At 40.1% G+C, this 17,626-nt stretch overlaps 1 protein-coding gene across 1 annotated transcript in view; it reads right to left on the bottom strand.

Annotated features, from left to right (window-relative positions):
• AFF2 (AF4/FMR2 family member 2) overlaps positions 1-17,069 on the bottom strand; it is a 361,545-nt gene extending 344,476 nt beyond the window's left edge. The window contains exons 1-4 of the mRNA XM_038747704.1: positions 17,023-17,069; positions 14,115-14,209; positions 8,013-8,156; positions 6,066-6,240 (exon numbers count right to left, since the gene is read on the bottom strand). Of these exons, the coding sequence (XP_038603632.1) occupies positions 6,066-6,240; positions 8,013-8,156; positions 14,115-14,209; positions 17,023-17,069 (461 nt within the window). The remainder of the gene's footprint in view (positions 1-6,065; positions 6,241-8,012; positions 8,157-14,114; positions 14,210-17,022) is intronic.
• Positions 17,070-17,626: the final 557 nt, after the last annotated feature.

Genomic DNA, 17,626 nt, shown 5'->3' with positions numbered 1-17,626 from the left:
CTCCAAAGCTCTTTGTATCATGAATTCATTCCCAAATTAAAGTTGCATTTTGAATTTTACTTTCATTCTAGTCTCTACCATCAGGGTGAAAAGCACTGAACCCTCAATCCTATTTCTTTCACATTTTACCACCTGCAAATGGACATGGCCCCATAATAATGAGCACAAAGATCAAAATTTCCAATAAATGACATCAGCCCATTTTGATTTTAAACTTGGAATAACCTGTCCCTGAGGTTAAAAGAGACACTATTCAGGACAAGACTGACAGTGAGATAAGATGTGTGTGTTATGACTAGAAAATAAATGATAAGCTCTTTGAGGGCAGGAATCATGTACTTTATTTTACTGTCCCAAATACTTAGTTCTATGCACCGCAAGCAGTAGATGCTCAATAAGTACAATTGATTGGCTATGGATGATAATGCTGATGTTCAACCAATCTCTTTTCCATGATCTGCATGAACAAATTGTCCCTTGCAATGGTCTCTTAATAATAGTAGTGATACTAACAATAATTATGGTATTTGTTAAGAGCTTACTATGTGACAGGCACTGTACTAAGCACTGGGGTGGATACAACCATATTGGGTTGGACACAGTCCCTTGTCCCGTAAGGTGTTCAGGCTCTCATTCCCCATTTTACAGATGAGGTAACAGGCACAGAGAAACACAGTGACTTCATTCATTCATTCATTCAATCGTATTTATTAAGTGCTTACTGTGTGCAGAGCACTGTACTAAGCACTTGGGAAGTACAAGTTGGCAACATATGGAGTCAGTCCCTACCCAACTACGGGCTCACAGTCTAGAAGGGGGAGACAGACAACAAAACAAAATATATTAACAAAGTAAAATAAATACAATAGTAAATATGTACAAGTAAAATGAAGTAATAAATCTGTACAAACATATATACAGGTGCTGTGGGGAGGGGAAGGAGGTAGGGCAGGGGGGATAGGGACGGGGAAGAGGGGGAGAGGAAGGAGGGGGCTCAGTCTGGGAAGGCCTCCTGGAGGAGGTGAGCTCTCAGTAGGGCTTTGAAGGGAGGAAGAGAACTAGCTTGGTGGATGTGTGGAGGGAGGGCATTCCAGGCCAGGGGGAGGATGTGGGCCAGGGGTCGACGGCAGGACAGGTGAGAACTAGGCACAGTGAGGAGGTTAGTGGCAGAGGAGTGGAGGGTGCGGGCTCGGCTGGTAGAAGGAAAGATGGGAGGTGAGGTAGGAGGGGGTGAGGTGATGGAGAGCCTTGAAGCCGAGAGTGAGGAGTTTTTGCCTGATGCGTAGGTTGATTGGTAGCCACTGGAGATTTTTGAGGAGGGGAGTAACATGCCCAGAGTGTTTCTGCACAAAGATGATCCAGGCAGCACTGTGAAGTATAGACTGAAGTGGGGAGGGACAGGAGGGTGGGAGAGCAGAGAGAAGGCTGATGCAGTAATCCAGTTGGGATAGGATGAGAGATTGAACCAGCAGGGTAGCAGTTTGGATGGAGAGGAAAGGGTGGATCTTGGTGATGTTGCGGAGGTGAGACCGACAGGTTTTGGTGATGGATTGGATGTGAGGGGTGAATGAGAGAGCGGAGTCGAGGATGACACCAAGGTTGCAGGCTTGTGAGACGGGAAGGATGGTAGTGCCGTTAACAGTGATGGGAAAGTCAGGGAGTGGGCAAGGTTTGGGAGGGAAGATAAGAAGTTCAGTCTTGAACATACGGAGTTTTAGATGGTGGGAAGACATCCAGATGGAGATGTCTTGAAGGCAGGAGGAGACACAAGCCTGAAGGGACGGAGAGAGAGCAGGGGCAGAGATGTAGATTTTGGTGTCATCAGTGTAGAGATGATAGCTGAAGCCGTGGGAATGAATGAGTTCAGCATGGGAGTGAGTGTAGATAGAGAACAGAAGGGGACCAAGAACTGACCCTTGAGGAACCCCTACAGTAAGGGGATGGGAGGGGGAGAGGGAGGAGGAGCCCCCAAAGGAGACTGAGAATGAACGGCCGGAGACATAGGAGGAGAACCAGAAGAGGACAGAGTCTGTGAAGCCAAGGTTGGATAGCGTGTTGAGGAGAAGGGGGTGGTCCACAGTGTCGAAGGCAGCTGAGAGGTCGAGGAGGATTAGGATAGAGTAGGAGCCACTGGATTTGGCAAGCAGGAGGTCATTGGTGACCTTTGAGAAGGCTGTTTTGGTGGAATGTAGGGGACAGGAGCCAGACTGAAGGGGGTCAAGGAGAGAGTTGGCATTGAGGAATTTGAGGCAGCGGGTGTAGATGACTCGTTCAAGCAGTTTGGAAAGGAATGGTAGGAGGGAGATAGGGTGATAACTAGAAGGGGAGGTGGGGTCAAGAGAGGGTTTTTTTTAGGATGGGAGAGACATGGGCATGTTTGAAGGCAGAGGGGAAGGAATCAGTGGAGAATGAGCAGGTGAAGATGGAAGTTAAGGAGGGGAGGAGGGACAGGGCGAGAGATTTCATAAGATGAGAGGGAATGGGGTCAGAAGCACAGGTGGCCGGAGTAGCACTTGAGAGCAGGGAGGAGATCACATCTGAGGATACTTCTGGGAAGGATGGGAGAGCAGCGGAGAGGGTTGAGAGCAGGGGGATTGGAGAAGGGGGAGGAGTGACTTTGGGGAGCTCAGACCTGATGGAGTTAATTTTACTAATGAAGTAGGAGGCCACATCGTTGGGGGTGAGGGAAGGAGGAGGGGGAAACAGGGGGCCTGAGAAGGGAGTTAAATGTACGGAAGAGCTGACGGGGATGGTGGGCATCGGTGTCAATAAAGGAGGAGAAATAGTTTTGTCTGGCAGAGGAGAGGGCAGAGTTAAGGCAGGAAAGGATAAACTTGAAGTCAACGAGGTTGGCTTGGCATTTAGACTTTCGCCAAAAGCTCGAGCATAAGAGCGAAGGAGGCGGACAGTAGCAGTGATTCAGGGCTGTGGGTTAGTGGTACGAGAGCGGCAAAGGGAAAGGGGAGTGAGCCAGTCAAGCTGAGTAGAGAGGGTAGAGTTGCCCCAAAGTCACACAACAGACAAGAAGTGGAGCAGGAATTAGAACCCAAGACCTTCTGACTCCCAAGCCCGTGCTCCATTCACTACACCATGCTGCTTCTCTGTTGCATTTGGTACTCTGGTTCAGTTTCTCTCTCTGTCTCTGGTATGGTGACCTCAACGCATCTGTTCTAAGAGAGCCATCCCACTACTAATTGCAGTTTTACAAGCTCCTCTGTTTTCATACAGGGAACTAGGCCTGGCAGTAAGCTGGAGCTGGCTCCAGCTTGGCTCCAGAGTAAGGAAACGTGCCAAGAGGGCATCGCAAGGCAGTGGGCACAGCAGGGGTAGTGCCCCATGTCACGTGGGGCTGGGGACAAGAAGGAGCTGGGCTGGCTGCTGCCACCCTGTACTGCTGTTGTCTCTTAAGTAACCAGCAGCTCCAGCCCACATTTTTCCATGTTTCCCTGCCCTGAGGTGGGAGAAGGCTCAGGCAGTAATGGTGGGGGAAGTAGGCCAGCCATAGAGGCCACCAGGGTTCCCCTGCGAATTATTTTTTATTTGCTCCACTGTATACAACAAAGGTGAGGAACCTCGGATCTAAAGGCTCTGGGCATGGAATGAGATAGACTGTAGCTGTAAAAAAAAAAAAAAAGCTTTCTACAATTAACATGCTGAAGAAAATTACAGCATATTAACCTGACTCAGAAAATCTGCATTAGTCCCATCAACATTTAATGGGTGGGCATCCATCCCACCACCTAACACTACTCTTCAAGTCATTTGCTAAAGCCACACACGTTGAAAATTCACTGCAGCTTTCCCCTGAAGCACACACATTCCTGTGAAAATACCATTTTCTGAAAAGGAAAAGACTAGCCATACAGTGCCTGGTGTTCGTTTGGCCCACTGCCCGATTTTAATTAGACTCATTCACATTTATTTTAGACCATGGGTATGTGGTCAGTGCTTATATCCCTGACTGAGATAGCTAGCTGAAAGTGCACGGTTATCTGAATACGCCTAATTACTTTGTGGGTTTCATCTTCTAATGTTCCATCTTCTTTATTATCTCTGGAGCAGGCTTACTTAGGAGGAGAGTTGAACTCATAGATAATATAATCACTCCAATAACTCCCAAATTTATACGAGCTCTCTGGGTGGTGGATCTTCTTTACAAACATAAAGAGTTTTAATGAAACTTCCCTGCTCTTGATAATGTTGCAACTGCACTTGCAAACTGAATACATGAGTTTCAATCATCCTGAGAAATGTGGAAATCTAATTTTAAGTGTCAAACAATATCTCCACATAATCTGAGGTTATACATTCTTACATCTCTCAAAGCCGCACCCCCACTTCCGAGCGATCACGAAGACTAAAATCCGGAGCTAAAACACATGCTAATTGCTAATCTAGCTCAGGATCTGAAAGCCCCACTCCAATATCCTGCCCAGTCACTACAGGGAATTTATGTCCCTCCTTCAGGCCTCTCACCCCTCCCTCAACATCCTCCCAAAAGACTCCCTGCTTCACTTGAAAGCAGCATGGAAAACCCCTCGTTTGGATGCTGCTCATCCCTGAACAGGAACTAGATCCAATTTATCCACTTCATCCCAAAAACAGCACAGAGAAATCCTCATTAGGCCATTGCCTCTACTCCTCCCCCCCATACACGAAAAATAATGGAAGCCAACTTTTTCACTCTATCTGAAAACAGCAAAGAATTATAGTGTGGTAGAAGAAGCTGCTCAGATCTTCTTAAAATCTCTTCCTTAATTCAGCCCAATTCTTTGCTGCTTTCAGAGGACGCACAGAAATTCCTGCTTTCTGGTAGTGGGTGAATTTACATTCCATTAGACTGAAAACTCCTTAAGGGCAGGGATTCTGTCTATCAACTCTATTGTAATGCAGTTTCACAAGGGTTTATTACTGTTCTCAGCACACAGTAAACATTCAATAAATATTATGGATTGATTGATTGATGAGGTGGGTGTTCTGGTTGCCACTATGGCTAGAATCTTAACTCCACCAACTGCTAAGGTTTATAGATTAAAAATACTTGCATTGATTTTCAAGAAAGCAGATGAACTTTGATAAATGATTGAAGAAGGAAGCCCTGACAGAGGAGATCTTAGGTGTGGAGAGATATTCAGAAGCACAACCAGGTATTATATAAAGAAAAGAAGGTGGCTGTTCAACCTAAGCTGCCCAAATATTTTGCCAAAGTTGAAAAACCACTTATTCATTCCAAGTCAGCTTCTACTTTTCCAGCCTCCTGAAAAGACTATTATGGCTCTTCATTTTATAATATTGTGATGTCCTCCTCTCTACCCTGCCCAACATGGAAGGCTAGACCCACACTTCCTCTATGTGACTCATGAAAAGAAGAGAGCCAAGAAGTTGGCACTAAGTGGCCATGCCATTTTCCACCTTCTGGAGCTCCAGGAATCTTAGAGAGAGTCTAGTGGTCAGAACTCACTCCCTTTCTCCCACCCAACGCTGCAAGGGAAAATACTATCCAGTCAAGGCTAAGGGGAGGTCGTAGCCCTTCTGACCCTCACCTCATCAAACCAACATGTAACCTGTGTACTTGGGTGTAAGCCAATCTTCATGTGTCTGGCAATCTCTGTGACAATCTCTGTTTGGTTTTCCAAAACAGATGGGACAAGAAAGGCAAGAAAAAGGTAACCCTGAAACTCTTCTCTCTCTTTCTTTTGGTATTTGTTAAGTGCTTATTATGTGCCAGGCTCTGTACTAAGCGCTGGGGTAGATACAAGCCAATTGGGACTCTTCTCTCTTTTTTTTTTGGTATTTGTTAAGTGCTTATTCTGTGCCAGGCTCTGTACTAAGCACTGGGGTAGATACAAGCCAACTGGGTTGGACACAGTCCATGTCGCACATGGGACTCACAGTATTGATTCCCATTTTACAGGTAAGGGAGCTGAGGCACAGAGAAGTGACTTACCCAAGGTCACCAGGCAGGCAAGTGGCAGAGCTGGAATTAGAAACTAGATCCTTTTGACTCCCAAGCTCATGCTTTGTCCATGCTAGTCCATGAATAGTCCATGCTGCTTCTATATTACTTTATATTCAGTTCATAACAAAACAGAGTCTTAAGGTCACCCCCAAAATCCTCTTTGTGGAACCTTGCAGAGCCTATATAGATGCTGAGCAGGTTGCTAGTTGCATTATGGACACCCACAACACACTGCTCCAGAATCACTGCATTCTCCTTCCAGCTGCCTGAAAAGCTGGACCCTGTTTCCAAGTCATGGGACTAGGATGGCCACTGTCTGGTCACTGGATACTGGACACTAAGACACCTGAAATGATGCATGCATTATGCCAGACACACAGCGTAACATAATGACATCACAAGTACCATTGTGGAGAAGTCCACCGAGATGCAACTAAACCAAAAGCATTTTTCTGCTTGACGGGTTGAGAGGATTCCTGACACCACTGGCCAACATCTCCAGCATGCACCAAAGTCGTCCCATGATGACTGTAAGCTCACTCTGGGCAGGGAATATGTCTGTGTTATTGTACTCTCACAAGCGCTTAGTATTAGTGCTCTGCACACAGGAAGTGCTTAATAATACAATTGACTAACAACGTACAGTCACTGCATGGCCTGCTGTTTTCCCAGTAAATGTGGCAGCCACTTCTGAGCCACGAGGTTCAGCAGCAGGAGCCAAAGTGAAGGGAGGCTGGGCACTTAAAATGAAAATATGAAACTTAAAATCACCCAAAGCCACATGAATGCTGAAAAAGGAACAGACCAGATAAAAATCAGACTGTCCAGTACAAAAGGCTACCAACAAAAGGCTACGTGATCTTTAAGAGATTTGCACATTTCTGGTACGAAAGCCTCTTCTTAAAAAATCTTGAAGCCGTAAGTGCATTTAAGAGTGTAGCACTCAAGGGTACTATTTGATACAGATTACTGACAATGCTAGCACATGGGGGGTAATCGATTTAATGGATGTTTATTAGGAATAATAAATGAGTAACTCAGTTCGGTTACCTATGACTCAAATGCAATCCATGTATATTCATTATATTGGATTGAATATGTTCAACCTAATATAGCAGATAACTTATTTTAAGAAAATTCTGCTGTCCAAAATTATACATCCTTAAAAAATATACTTCATAAGAATATTTAAGTTATTCACTGCAAGAAAACAGAATATAAAATTTAGACATTAATACAATGAATTTCAGAATGCATGTTTAAATTGTGAAACAATGTAGTCTTAGCCTGAACTTATCTCCTTGCTTGCTGTCTCTGTATTGATTCAAAGGGCCATTAATGCTAAGTTTTAGAGGGTTATTGGATCTACAACTTGATTTACCTTAGGTAAATTGGCTTATGTTTTCAATATCCATAAATTGTTATGCAGGTACTCAGGGAAGGCAGTTCTTATACATTAGGTATTTATGCTGGGTTAATCAGCATGGTGAATTCCTTTGTGGGTGGTTTAAATTCTTTTTTCACTCTTAGAATCCTGAAGTTTTGATCCACAGCATTGGTCTGTATTCAAAGCAGGTAAAAATATCGCAGAACAATTACACTTTAAAAAAAATGAAGTGGGGGTGGCAATGAGAAGAGGAAGTGTTTACCTGCATCTCCACTAAATATATAAATTTTCTTGGTAAAAATCTATCCCCCTTATAAAAATTGTAAGAACATTTTACTGCACTTCAAGAAATGCAACAATTACTATATTTCACATTTGAATATTTCAATCTCAATATATTTTCAGGCAAAGAATGGTGTATAAAATATGGATTTTACAAAAGCATAAGTACTATAGGCATATAATAAGCATGAATATTATAAGTGCCATCCTGTAGCATCACGCCCCCGCCACCTCTCCTCCAAGTACACTTTCCTATTTTAAAATCCTTCCACATACATATTCACTGACTTTCATAGGTAACCATGCAGTCCATATTTTTTTTGGCCTTATATCTTCAGACTTTTAGTTCCCATAAATCCTCCTTCATTTCTGAGCCTCTTCTACCTATGTGAATTTTGGATGCTTTAACCTCTCCACGCTTCACTTTTTGGTAATTCTCTTCTACTCCACTTTTCAAGCCCTCCATTTCTTCCTCTATTTGACTAAAGTTACCTATCTCTGCTCTCCATTGCTTCTTCACTTCTCCTGCTTGACCGAGAGGGGAAACTATTCAGTGATGCAATTGTGACATCAGAGGCAAGTCACCTTTCCTTTTCTCATTTATTTGTTTAGGCAATCCTATTGGTTAACATAAAATGAGTCAAAAAGGGGAAACAGGGGTAGAGACTCAAACCAACAGACTAACTGAATTTATTGCCAGAGTATTATTTTTAGGAGTGTACAACTACACCTACAGGTTAGAATATACTATATAATTAGAATAATTAACTAGAACATTTTGCATTACCAAATAGTCTAGCAAATGGACAGCTTGTAGGCTATATTTGGGTAACTATTTCAATGAGGATTTTAAAATCAGTATTTCATGATGAGGTGTATTAAACAACTTAAAAGAGTTTTTCTTCTGTAGCTAGTTCTAATTTATTAATTTCTAACTAAAAAAACACAAAATAAACAACTTCAAAACACTGGGCGAGCTGTGTTTCCAACAAAATAGGCACCAATAAACCTTTTATTGAATTATTCAGATAACTTTTCACTTGCGGTAGAAATGTAGAATACTCTTCTATTCTTTGGATTCATAACTACTAAGAGTCCATGATACATATGTAAAAATAGCATTTTGTACTGACTATAGAAAACACTTCAAAGTATTCACTAGCCAATGTCTCCCACATCTGTTCCATGGAAGTAATTTTGATATAAAACAAGAGATGGGAAGTCATAGCTACTATACTTTCCCTGAATTGCTTATGCAACTTTTGGTGAAGTTAGCCTACATGGAGACGACATTTACAGCTTAAATTGCAGGAATACTTTCTTCTTTTGCTTATTTTACAGAAGAACTAAGATTTTAGTTGAGTTTCTATCCTGTATTAAAGGGTAAAGCCCTAATTCTATATGCAGTCTCAATTGGGAGTACAAAATTTTGGAATCTCACAGGAAAACAATGGCAGAGATAAGATCACAAATGGTAAGCATATAAAGAATGGAAGATGTTTCAAAAGGGAGCATTTATTGTTTCTTGTATTGTAGCACATTGTCTCTCAATATGATTAGTTATCAGTCTCAGTTATCAAAAACTGGTATGAAATAAAGCGTTTACACCGTTATGCTTCATTGATGTCAGCTAGGGAAGCATGAAAATCTCTATGAAGGTGGGTAATTGATGTGTAAATCAGAGCTCAATCACTCTGTAATAGAAACGGTCCCACTGAAAGCATGCTAGTTGAACACTACTGTACAGATGCATAAAAAGAATGGCGAGGAGATAAAAAAAAAACTTATGTGAAAATAACAGACAATTTGTGCACTTTTCTCTTCAAATGCAAGTTCCTGTCAGAAATGCTTGCAACTCAGTTGTGACCAATATTAAGATATTCCTGTTCTAATTAATGGTTTCTGTTTTATTGAAGTGTGTGGGGCCTCTGTTGTAGATATTTAAGTACCAAATTTAAAGGATGACATGTGACATCAGTGATTGCAATTTGGTTAACAATGCGTTGTAGGAATACCTCATATTGTTATTATAGTCCTCACGACAGTTTGCAATTGTTACGCGGACTTCTCTGCGCCTCAGTTACCTCATCTGCAAAATGGGGATTGACTGTGAGCCCCCTGTGGGACAACCTGATCACCTTGTAACCTCCCCAGCGTTAAGAACAGTGCTTTGCACATAGTAAGCACTTAATAAATGCCATCATTATTATTATTAATCAATCAATTAATCCATCATATTTATTGAGCGCTTACTGTGTGCAGAGCACTGTACTAAGCGCTTGGGAAGTACAAGTCGGCAACACAGAGACAGTTTCCTACCCAACAGCGGGCTCACAGTCTAGAAGGGGGAGACAGCGAACAAAACCAAACATACCAACAAAATAAAATAAATAGAATAGATACGTACAAGAATAGATATGTACAATTAAATATTAAATATGCCATACACCTTGAGCTGCACTATTTCCTGAAAAAGAGAACTGTAATGTGAAACAAAAAGTGATTTAAGCCTTATGTAATGCAGACCACTTATCCAGATGCTGGGTTTTTTTTTTTAAATGAACAAGTTCAGCAGGCACTAATCTCATCCGGTGATGCTGGACATATACTACTTCTGCTGATTAATAAAGACCCTAAAGATTCAACAGGATCTTTGCAGTCACTGTGAAAAATCTCCTTAAATCCAGTTCCCTAGCCAGTCTTAACGTACTGACCTAAGCTTCAACGAATTTATGTACATGTGTGTGAAATTCATTAGCGTGTCTTGGCACTAGATAAATGACAGAGTATAAAAGATCTGGATTAGAGGGCTGATGGGGGGCAGGGGAAAGGGGGGTGAGGGGGCATCCCCTGCTGTGCTAGTGAGGGGGCTCTGACTGCTCGGAGGAACTGGGTAAAAGAGGCTGGCCTGGCTTTTGACAGTTTTCAGAATCTCCATAAACTGCAGATGCTTCTTTTTTCTAAATCTTCTTACTCTGCAAAGATTATGTTATAAAGTGTGCTGTATTCATGCATCTTGAAATCTGATACTTTTGAATTGGATATGATTTACAACCTAGCAGTCGGAGGAAAAAACCGAGTAAGCCATGATAACTTCAACAGATCTTTTTTTTATACAAAGATTCCTTTGCATCCCTACAGTTGGTTCTGTGAGACATTTGCACACCAAAACTGAATTAGCTTCATAAAACGTGCATTGGCCACACCCAGGTCCAAATTTTCCATCATTTTTGACTTTTTATACCAACAGATGAAAAACAAATTACAAGCGCCTGACTATAGTAAAACACTGAGTTCAACCTCTGAATGTACATTGCCACGAAAACTGGTTTAAAAACACAGAAGCTAGAAGTTTGTATATTCAAGGTCTAATTATGTTTGCTACCTGATTCTACCTAATTATCATCAGGAATAATGCTCTACATTATTTTAGACTCTGGGCACTTAGGTCAGTACATATTTTCTTACCCATTGTATTGTATAATTTATAGAATGTTGATCAGTAATGTGGACTATGTTGAGCTCTATTTGTATAATAAGCTTAATGTGTTTCCACAAAATACACCATATGGTGTCATTGTTCAGTACATTATGAATGTATTAATACTAAAACTCAATTGAATACCACTGAAGCACAGTAATCATTGGACTAGTAAAATTTTTTATGATAAGTAGTTGCTATACCTGGTTGTCATTAATTTTTAAACAACGAATATTATATTTTAATAAAACATCAAAAAACTTAGTCCATATTCTATTTGCAATGTAAAATTTATTTCCAAATTTTAAGACCTGAAAATTGCTGGAACCAAATATCAATAATCAATTAGTATTTAACTTGCAATAAGTGTCTCAGTAAATCTAACCTCTGTGCAATCTGAATAACCTGTTATTCAAGAACCAAATAATCTCTCTGAAGAGTTTTGTTTTCTTTTTTTTAACGTAAGCCACTGACTTTATTCCCCTTCATTATCCCATTCAGTTCACAACCTATGTTTGTAACTCTTGAGTCTACTAATATTTTCTGGTAAAACAATGCCAGCCACCTTAAAGTGAGAATTAAACTGAAGCTTCTTAAACAAACAAAAAAGGATAATAATAGGTTAATAACAGGTCAACCAGCCCTATCAGGAGCCAGGTTAATCAGTAGTATCAATCAGCAGTATTTATTGAGTGCTTACAGTATGCAGATCACTGTACTAAGCACTTGAGAGAGTACAATACAAAAGTATCAGTAGATACGTTCCATGACAAGTAGCCCACAGCAGTTTTTCACATTTTTTTCCTCTAAAAAATTAATTCACTAATACCTCTATGAGAGCATGTGAACATGCACTGTGACAGTTTGCTTCGCAACAAAAATCCATTATAATAATAATGATGGCATTTGTTAAGCGCCTACTATGTGCAAAGCACTGTTCTAAGTGCTGGGGAGGATACAAGGTGATCAGGCTGTCCCACCTGGGGCTCACAGTATTAATCCCCATTAATAGGCACAGAGAAGTTAAGTGACTTGCCCAAGGTCACACAGCTGACAATTGGCTGGAGCCAGTATTTGAACCTGTGACCTCTGACTCCCAAGCCCATGCTCTTTCCATTGAGCCATGCTGCTTCTCTCATTATAATTCACAATTTTATATACTATGTTTTTATTTGACAATTTCATATTCAACAAGTAAAAGATGCACAACCTATGCAAGGGTTGATCCATCATCCCCATTATCTACTTGAACAGTGTTAGAAGCTTAACATAATGTACTGTTACTGAGGAGCCTGACTAGTTAAGGAATTTTAATAATAATATTAATAATGGTATTTGTTAAGTGCTTACTATGTGCCAAGCACTGTTCTAAGCGCTGGATAACTGTGGTATTTGTTAAGCGCTTACCATGTGCCAGGCACTTTACCAAGTGCTGGGGTGGATACAAGCAAATAGTCCCTGTCCCACATGGGGCTCACCATCTCAATTCCCATTCTACAGATGAAGTAACTAAGGCCCAGAGAAGTGAAGGGACTTGCCCAAGGTCCCACAGCAGACAAGTGGCAGAGTGGGGATTAGAACCCATGACCTTCTGACTCCCAGGACCGTGCTCTAGCCACAACGCCATGCTAAATGGCATGTCACTGAAACATGTAAGTTATTTCCATTAATTGGAGTGTACTGCAGTATGACATAAAATAGGGTAAAAGGAGATGGTTAATTTCAAGCTCAGTTGTTACAAATTTAATTCCAACTGAACGGATGCTTGGTATTAGCCTGATCAATACGTCTTGCTTCAAAAGATAAATATGTGCATATCAATGAAGTTCTTAAAAAAGTTATATATGCACTCACATGCATGTAGTTATGCAGAAATATACGTATTTATATTTATTCAAGCTCACAAGAATGCCAGATATACCTAAAATGCATAGATACAGCACACACATTACTAGTTTATCAGATTCACTGACTGTGGTGTCCTATTTTAATATGCATTGTACTCTTCTGAGAAAATGTAAAGGCCCCACAGTTTTTTTTTGTTTTTTTTTTAGTAAAGTGCTTACTACCAAAGTATATAAAGTTCCAAAGTAGGTCCAACAACAGAATTATTTCTTATTGGAATGAAAGTAGCTTATAAGATCTTTTATACTACCAGGCATAACAAGATAGGTGTTTGTTTCAAGATAAATTGGATTCCCCTTGTCCTCCTTCCAGTTTAGCCCAGCAGAATTTCTAGGGTAGAGCCATCATGTTTATAAGGTAGGAAGAAATGTGTAGTTAGCCATTTATAAAGTCCTACACTCCATGTATTAACCAATCAATTTTATTGATTAATAGGCTGATTGTGACATTACAATAGCTGATTACAACAATGGATCATGACAATATGTCTTCTAACCAAGTGCTAATGTTCATTTGAAAGACTCCATGCATCCACGCACAACTTTATAGTAATTAAGATAAAAATGTGCAAACTAGAAAAAAATTGGGCCATGGAGAACAGCCAGAAACTGAGCAAGAGTGAGCACTTGGAGGTGCCGCTTGATTTTAGCTATCCATCAGCCAAGAAGACGAAATAAGAACAGAATTGGCCTGATCAGTTCTCTGATACAGTTCTCTCTCACACAGATAAAATTCTGACCATTGGCCCCACCTACCAAAATATGTGCACAAACTTTACATACTAATAATTATGGTATTTGTTAAGAACTTACTATGTGCCAAGAACTGTTCTAAGCACTGGGGTAATCATGTTGGATGTAGTCCCTGTCCCACATGGGGCTCACAGTCTTAAGCACTTTGCATTATTGTTATCATTATTATTAATAATAATAATAATAAATTGCCATGCATACATTTTTTCTCTCAGGGCTAGGTGAGCAAAAATACTTTGGATTTATGTAACAATTTCAAGAAAAAGAATATCCTATATTACATTCTTTGGTAGCAAACTGTGTTTTTTTTAATATTACATGGTGCAACATGCAAGTATTAAAACTTACATTTAACAAGTTGAGTTGAATGCACTGGAATTGGGCTGCTCTCAAACGCTGCATTATTTTCCAAGAAAGACCAATTTTTGTGCACCATGGCAGCTCTTATTCAAGAATTCATGAATTTTAACGTGATTTCATTTACATTTTAAATATTAAACAAGGTTTTCATGCAGTTCTTAAGTTGGCATGCAAAGCAAACAGTAATAGTAATAATAATAATTGTAGTACCTGTTAAGCACTTACTACATGCCAGGCACTGTTCTAAGCACTGGGGTAAATACAAAGTAATCAGGTTGGACACAGTCCATGTCCCACAAGAGGCTCACAGTCTTAATCCCCAATTTACCAATGAGGTAACTGAGGCTCAGAGAAGTGAAGTGACTTGTCCATAGTCACACAGCAGACAAGTGGCAGAACCGAGATTAGAATCCAGGTCCTTCTGACTGCCAGGCCACACTGCATATGAAAATTAGATTTGAGTCTCTCACTTCGGAGCTTCCCTGGCTATGAGGGTCACTTTTCGCCAGGGTGATACAACAGTTGACAGACTACAATAACCCTGATTGCTCCCTGCCAGTTGGATGGGTACAACCCCTTCTCTCTAAGGAAATATATTTTTTTTTAAATCAAAAGCACTTTGCACAGCAGGAAACATTTTCTCATTTGTCTTGATGGATGCATGTAGAATCAGCCTGTATGTATGGACCTATTGCATTTTTAGGGTGATAGCATATTTTAAAGGATTTCATTCCGTGCAGTGCCCCACTAACTTTGAAAAGCAGATTGTACTCAGGCAGTAATGGCATTAGGTGATTAGAACAGAATAGAATTTGGTTTTATATTAGCACCTTTCATACTCAAGTAATCCCAAAGTGCTTTACAATAATGGGCTTGAAACCGATGGTGCAAGGACAGTAGAGGCCGGTTATTATACCATAGCTTACACACAGCCTTGGCTACTTTTAGCCGCTTTAACTACCAAATGCCGGAACTTGATACGAGTGCAATTTTCTGATATCTTTCAGATCAAACTGCCCCAGGGTCAAAATTCCCATCTGTTTCTCAGACAGGTAGCCTCTCTCTTCACTCCTCAACAGATAACAGCGTTATCTCTCTAGTGGCAATGAATCCTAAGTCTGACCTAAACCCTGAACTCCATGATGTGCCCAGAGGTAGAAGGCTATCAAAGGAGCCAGACTGGAGTCTGTTAATATATGATAAAGCTGGAGTTCTACAAGGAAGCTCCAGTACCACATTGAAAGTTGTTTCCCACTCCTATGTTTGGTCCTTTTGTGAGCGTGACATGGCTTAGTGTCCACCTAAAGACATAAACCAGTTTGGGTAGTAGGGACCGCTCTGGAATTGGTGGTAAATTGGTGAGAAAGGACCCCTCATTTTCATTTTCTCATTTTCAGCTAATCCTGGTGCTTCACTTCTCTCTTTAAAAGGTGTACTCACTGACTATGTCAGTTGTTCTGAATCTTTAGCATTCAGTGTGCATTTTGCATTAGACCGTCTTTCACAAAAATAGGGAGTTTCTTCCCCTAAAAGAATTTCATACGGTTTGAATAACAAATCTCCTTACTATACGGCATGGAAATGAATTTTAAAAACAGTTTATCAATTTCAATCAGCTGATAACAACAGGCAGATTAATGATGCAATAAACTAATTATTTGTTTTTTTCCAAGTCTCAATTCATTATAGTAAACTAACAATTTTCCACTTGAAAGCATTATGCTGCTATAATGTTAGATAAAAGAAGTTTTAACTTCTGTTCATCAAAAACATGCTTTATAACAATATTCTTTCAATTGAAATTCTCATTTCTATGTTTGTCTCCAATCTTACAAATCATTTGGATTTTGAAAATTGTCATTTTAGGAGCATTGGTTAAAACTCTCCCTAAAGAACTTCCCAAACACTCAGTACAGTACTCCCACCCAAAACACACTCAATAAATACTACTGAGGAACTGAAAAGGAACCAGTGAAAAAAAAAAATCACAATCTAAAATATTCAGTTCAAACTTGGACTGAACTCTTCCCTAACCAATATTCCCTATGGTATTGTCCACTGGTTTAAAGGAACATTTATAATGATAGTTTCACATTTAGCACATATTAAGCATCTCAATATATTCCATATTACAATAATTCTACACATAATCAAAAAGAAAAACTCTCCATGCAAAATCATTTTTGTTGCCCAAAGTGCTGGAAAAGGTTACCATAAAGCTGACAACTAGCATAACTATAGGTGTCTGCTAATGGCCCTATGGTTGGTTTCCACAGTGAACTCAACCTTTCAGCACTGTGCAGTTGTTATTTTAGCCAGGAAAAAAAAAAGTGTCAAAATCTTAGAGGAACTGCCACTGTCTTTCCGGCAATTTGCGTATCATTATCTACAATTTTGTGACCGCTTGTAAAGGCACATTTCACATCTACCTTAACCTTCTTGGAGAGTTTCAACATTTTAATTACTGCTTTTGTTCGGATGAGGTCATGCCTCCACAACCAAGGAAGACTCCAAGCATGGGGGACCTGCTGTCCTATACAGGAGCTAAAAACACTTTTGACTGTGACCCATGAGCCACTAGGCACAGTGACTTTCGGGGAAATGTTTCTATCTGATGACACTGACTTCATTTCCTGTTACATTTTGGATTATGCACTCTGAGGTGTTAGCTTCTTAGTAACCAAATTTGACTGCCTTTTCAAAATACATTTGTTTTAAAAACAGATCATTTGTAAATGAGATTGGGAGTTTTTCCTTTTGGAACAGCTTTGAGAAAAAAGCAATAATAATGAAAGAAGGCTGGAAACATATCTTCTCTATGGACCATAATGTTAAAAAAAAAAACCCACCTAGTGTCATTACTGTTACTCAGTGAATACTCAAGCCATTACCTTACTTTCCACTGTCACCAGCAAATGAGAACAGCAATCTTGGAAACGGCATGATACCCTAACTCCGAACCAAACATATGCCCTCTATAATGTGAGGAGAGCCTGGCTGAAGTTTACTGCCTTTCAGGATAGACCAAGAGTCCTTGGTTATTAGTAGAGGGCTTCCATGATGGCTACTACAGTAAAGATAGTAAAATCACCATCTAAATGAGTAAAGGAAGAGGCTGCTCATAAATATTTCAATAATAAAGATAAAGAAAAATTCCACTAGATCTGTTGAAGAACATGCAACCAATATGAGTACTTTCTAGGAATTAAAAATCAGCAATCACAAGATTCTATCAGGAATTGAACTGAGCTTCCATGCCCAAATGGTGGTAGCAGTATTTCATGGGATAGACTGCCTGAAAGATAGGCCATGGTAAAATTATAATGCTTTTTACCCTCATTCATCACTAACAGACGAGGAAGTACCATGATATTACAAATCAGGAAAATGACAATTCTTTATGAATAGAAAGAAAGGTCTTTTTCACCAATTTCACCTAAAGATTTCAGTTCATTATTTATAGATGGCATCACTGCCTCCTTTTATATTTGTCCCCATTA

The sequence above is a fragment of the Tachyglossus aculeatus genome, chromosome 6 (assembly GCF_015852505.1).
Source record: "Tachyglossus aculeatus isolate mTacAcu1 chromosome 6, mTacAcu1.pri, whole genome shotgun sequence".
Taxonomy (NCBI): domain Eukaryota; kingdom Metazoa; phylum Chordata; class Mammalia; order Monotremata; family Tachyglossidae; genus Tachyglossus; species Tachyglossus aculeatus.
The sequence above is the reverse complement of the archived record's forward strand: the minus strand, read 5'-3'. Positions and strand labels throughout refer to the sequence as shown.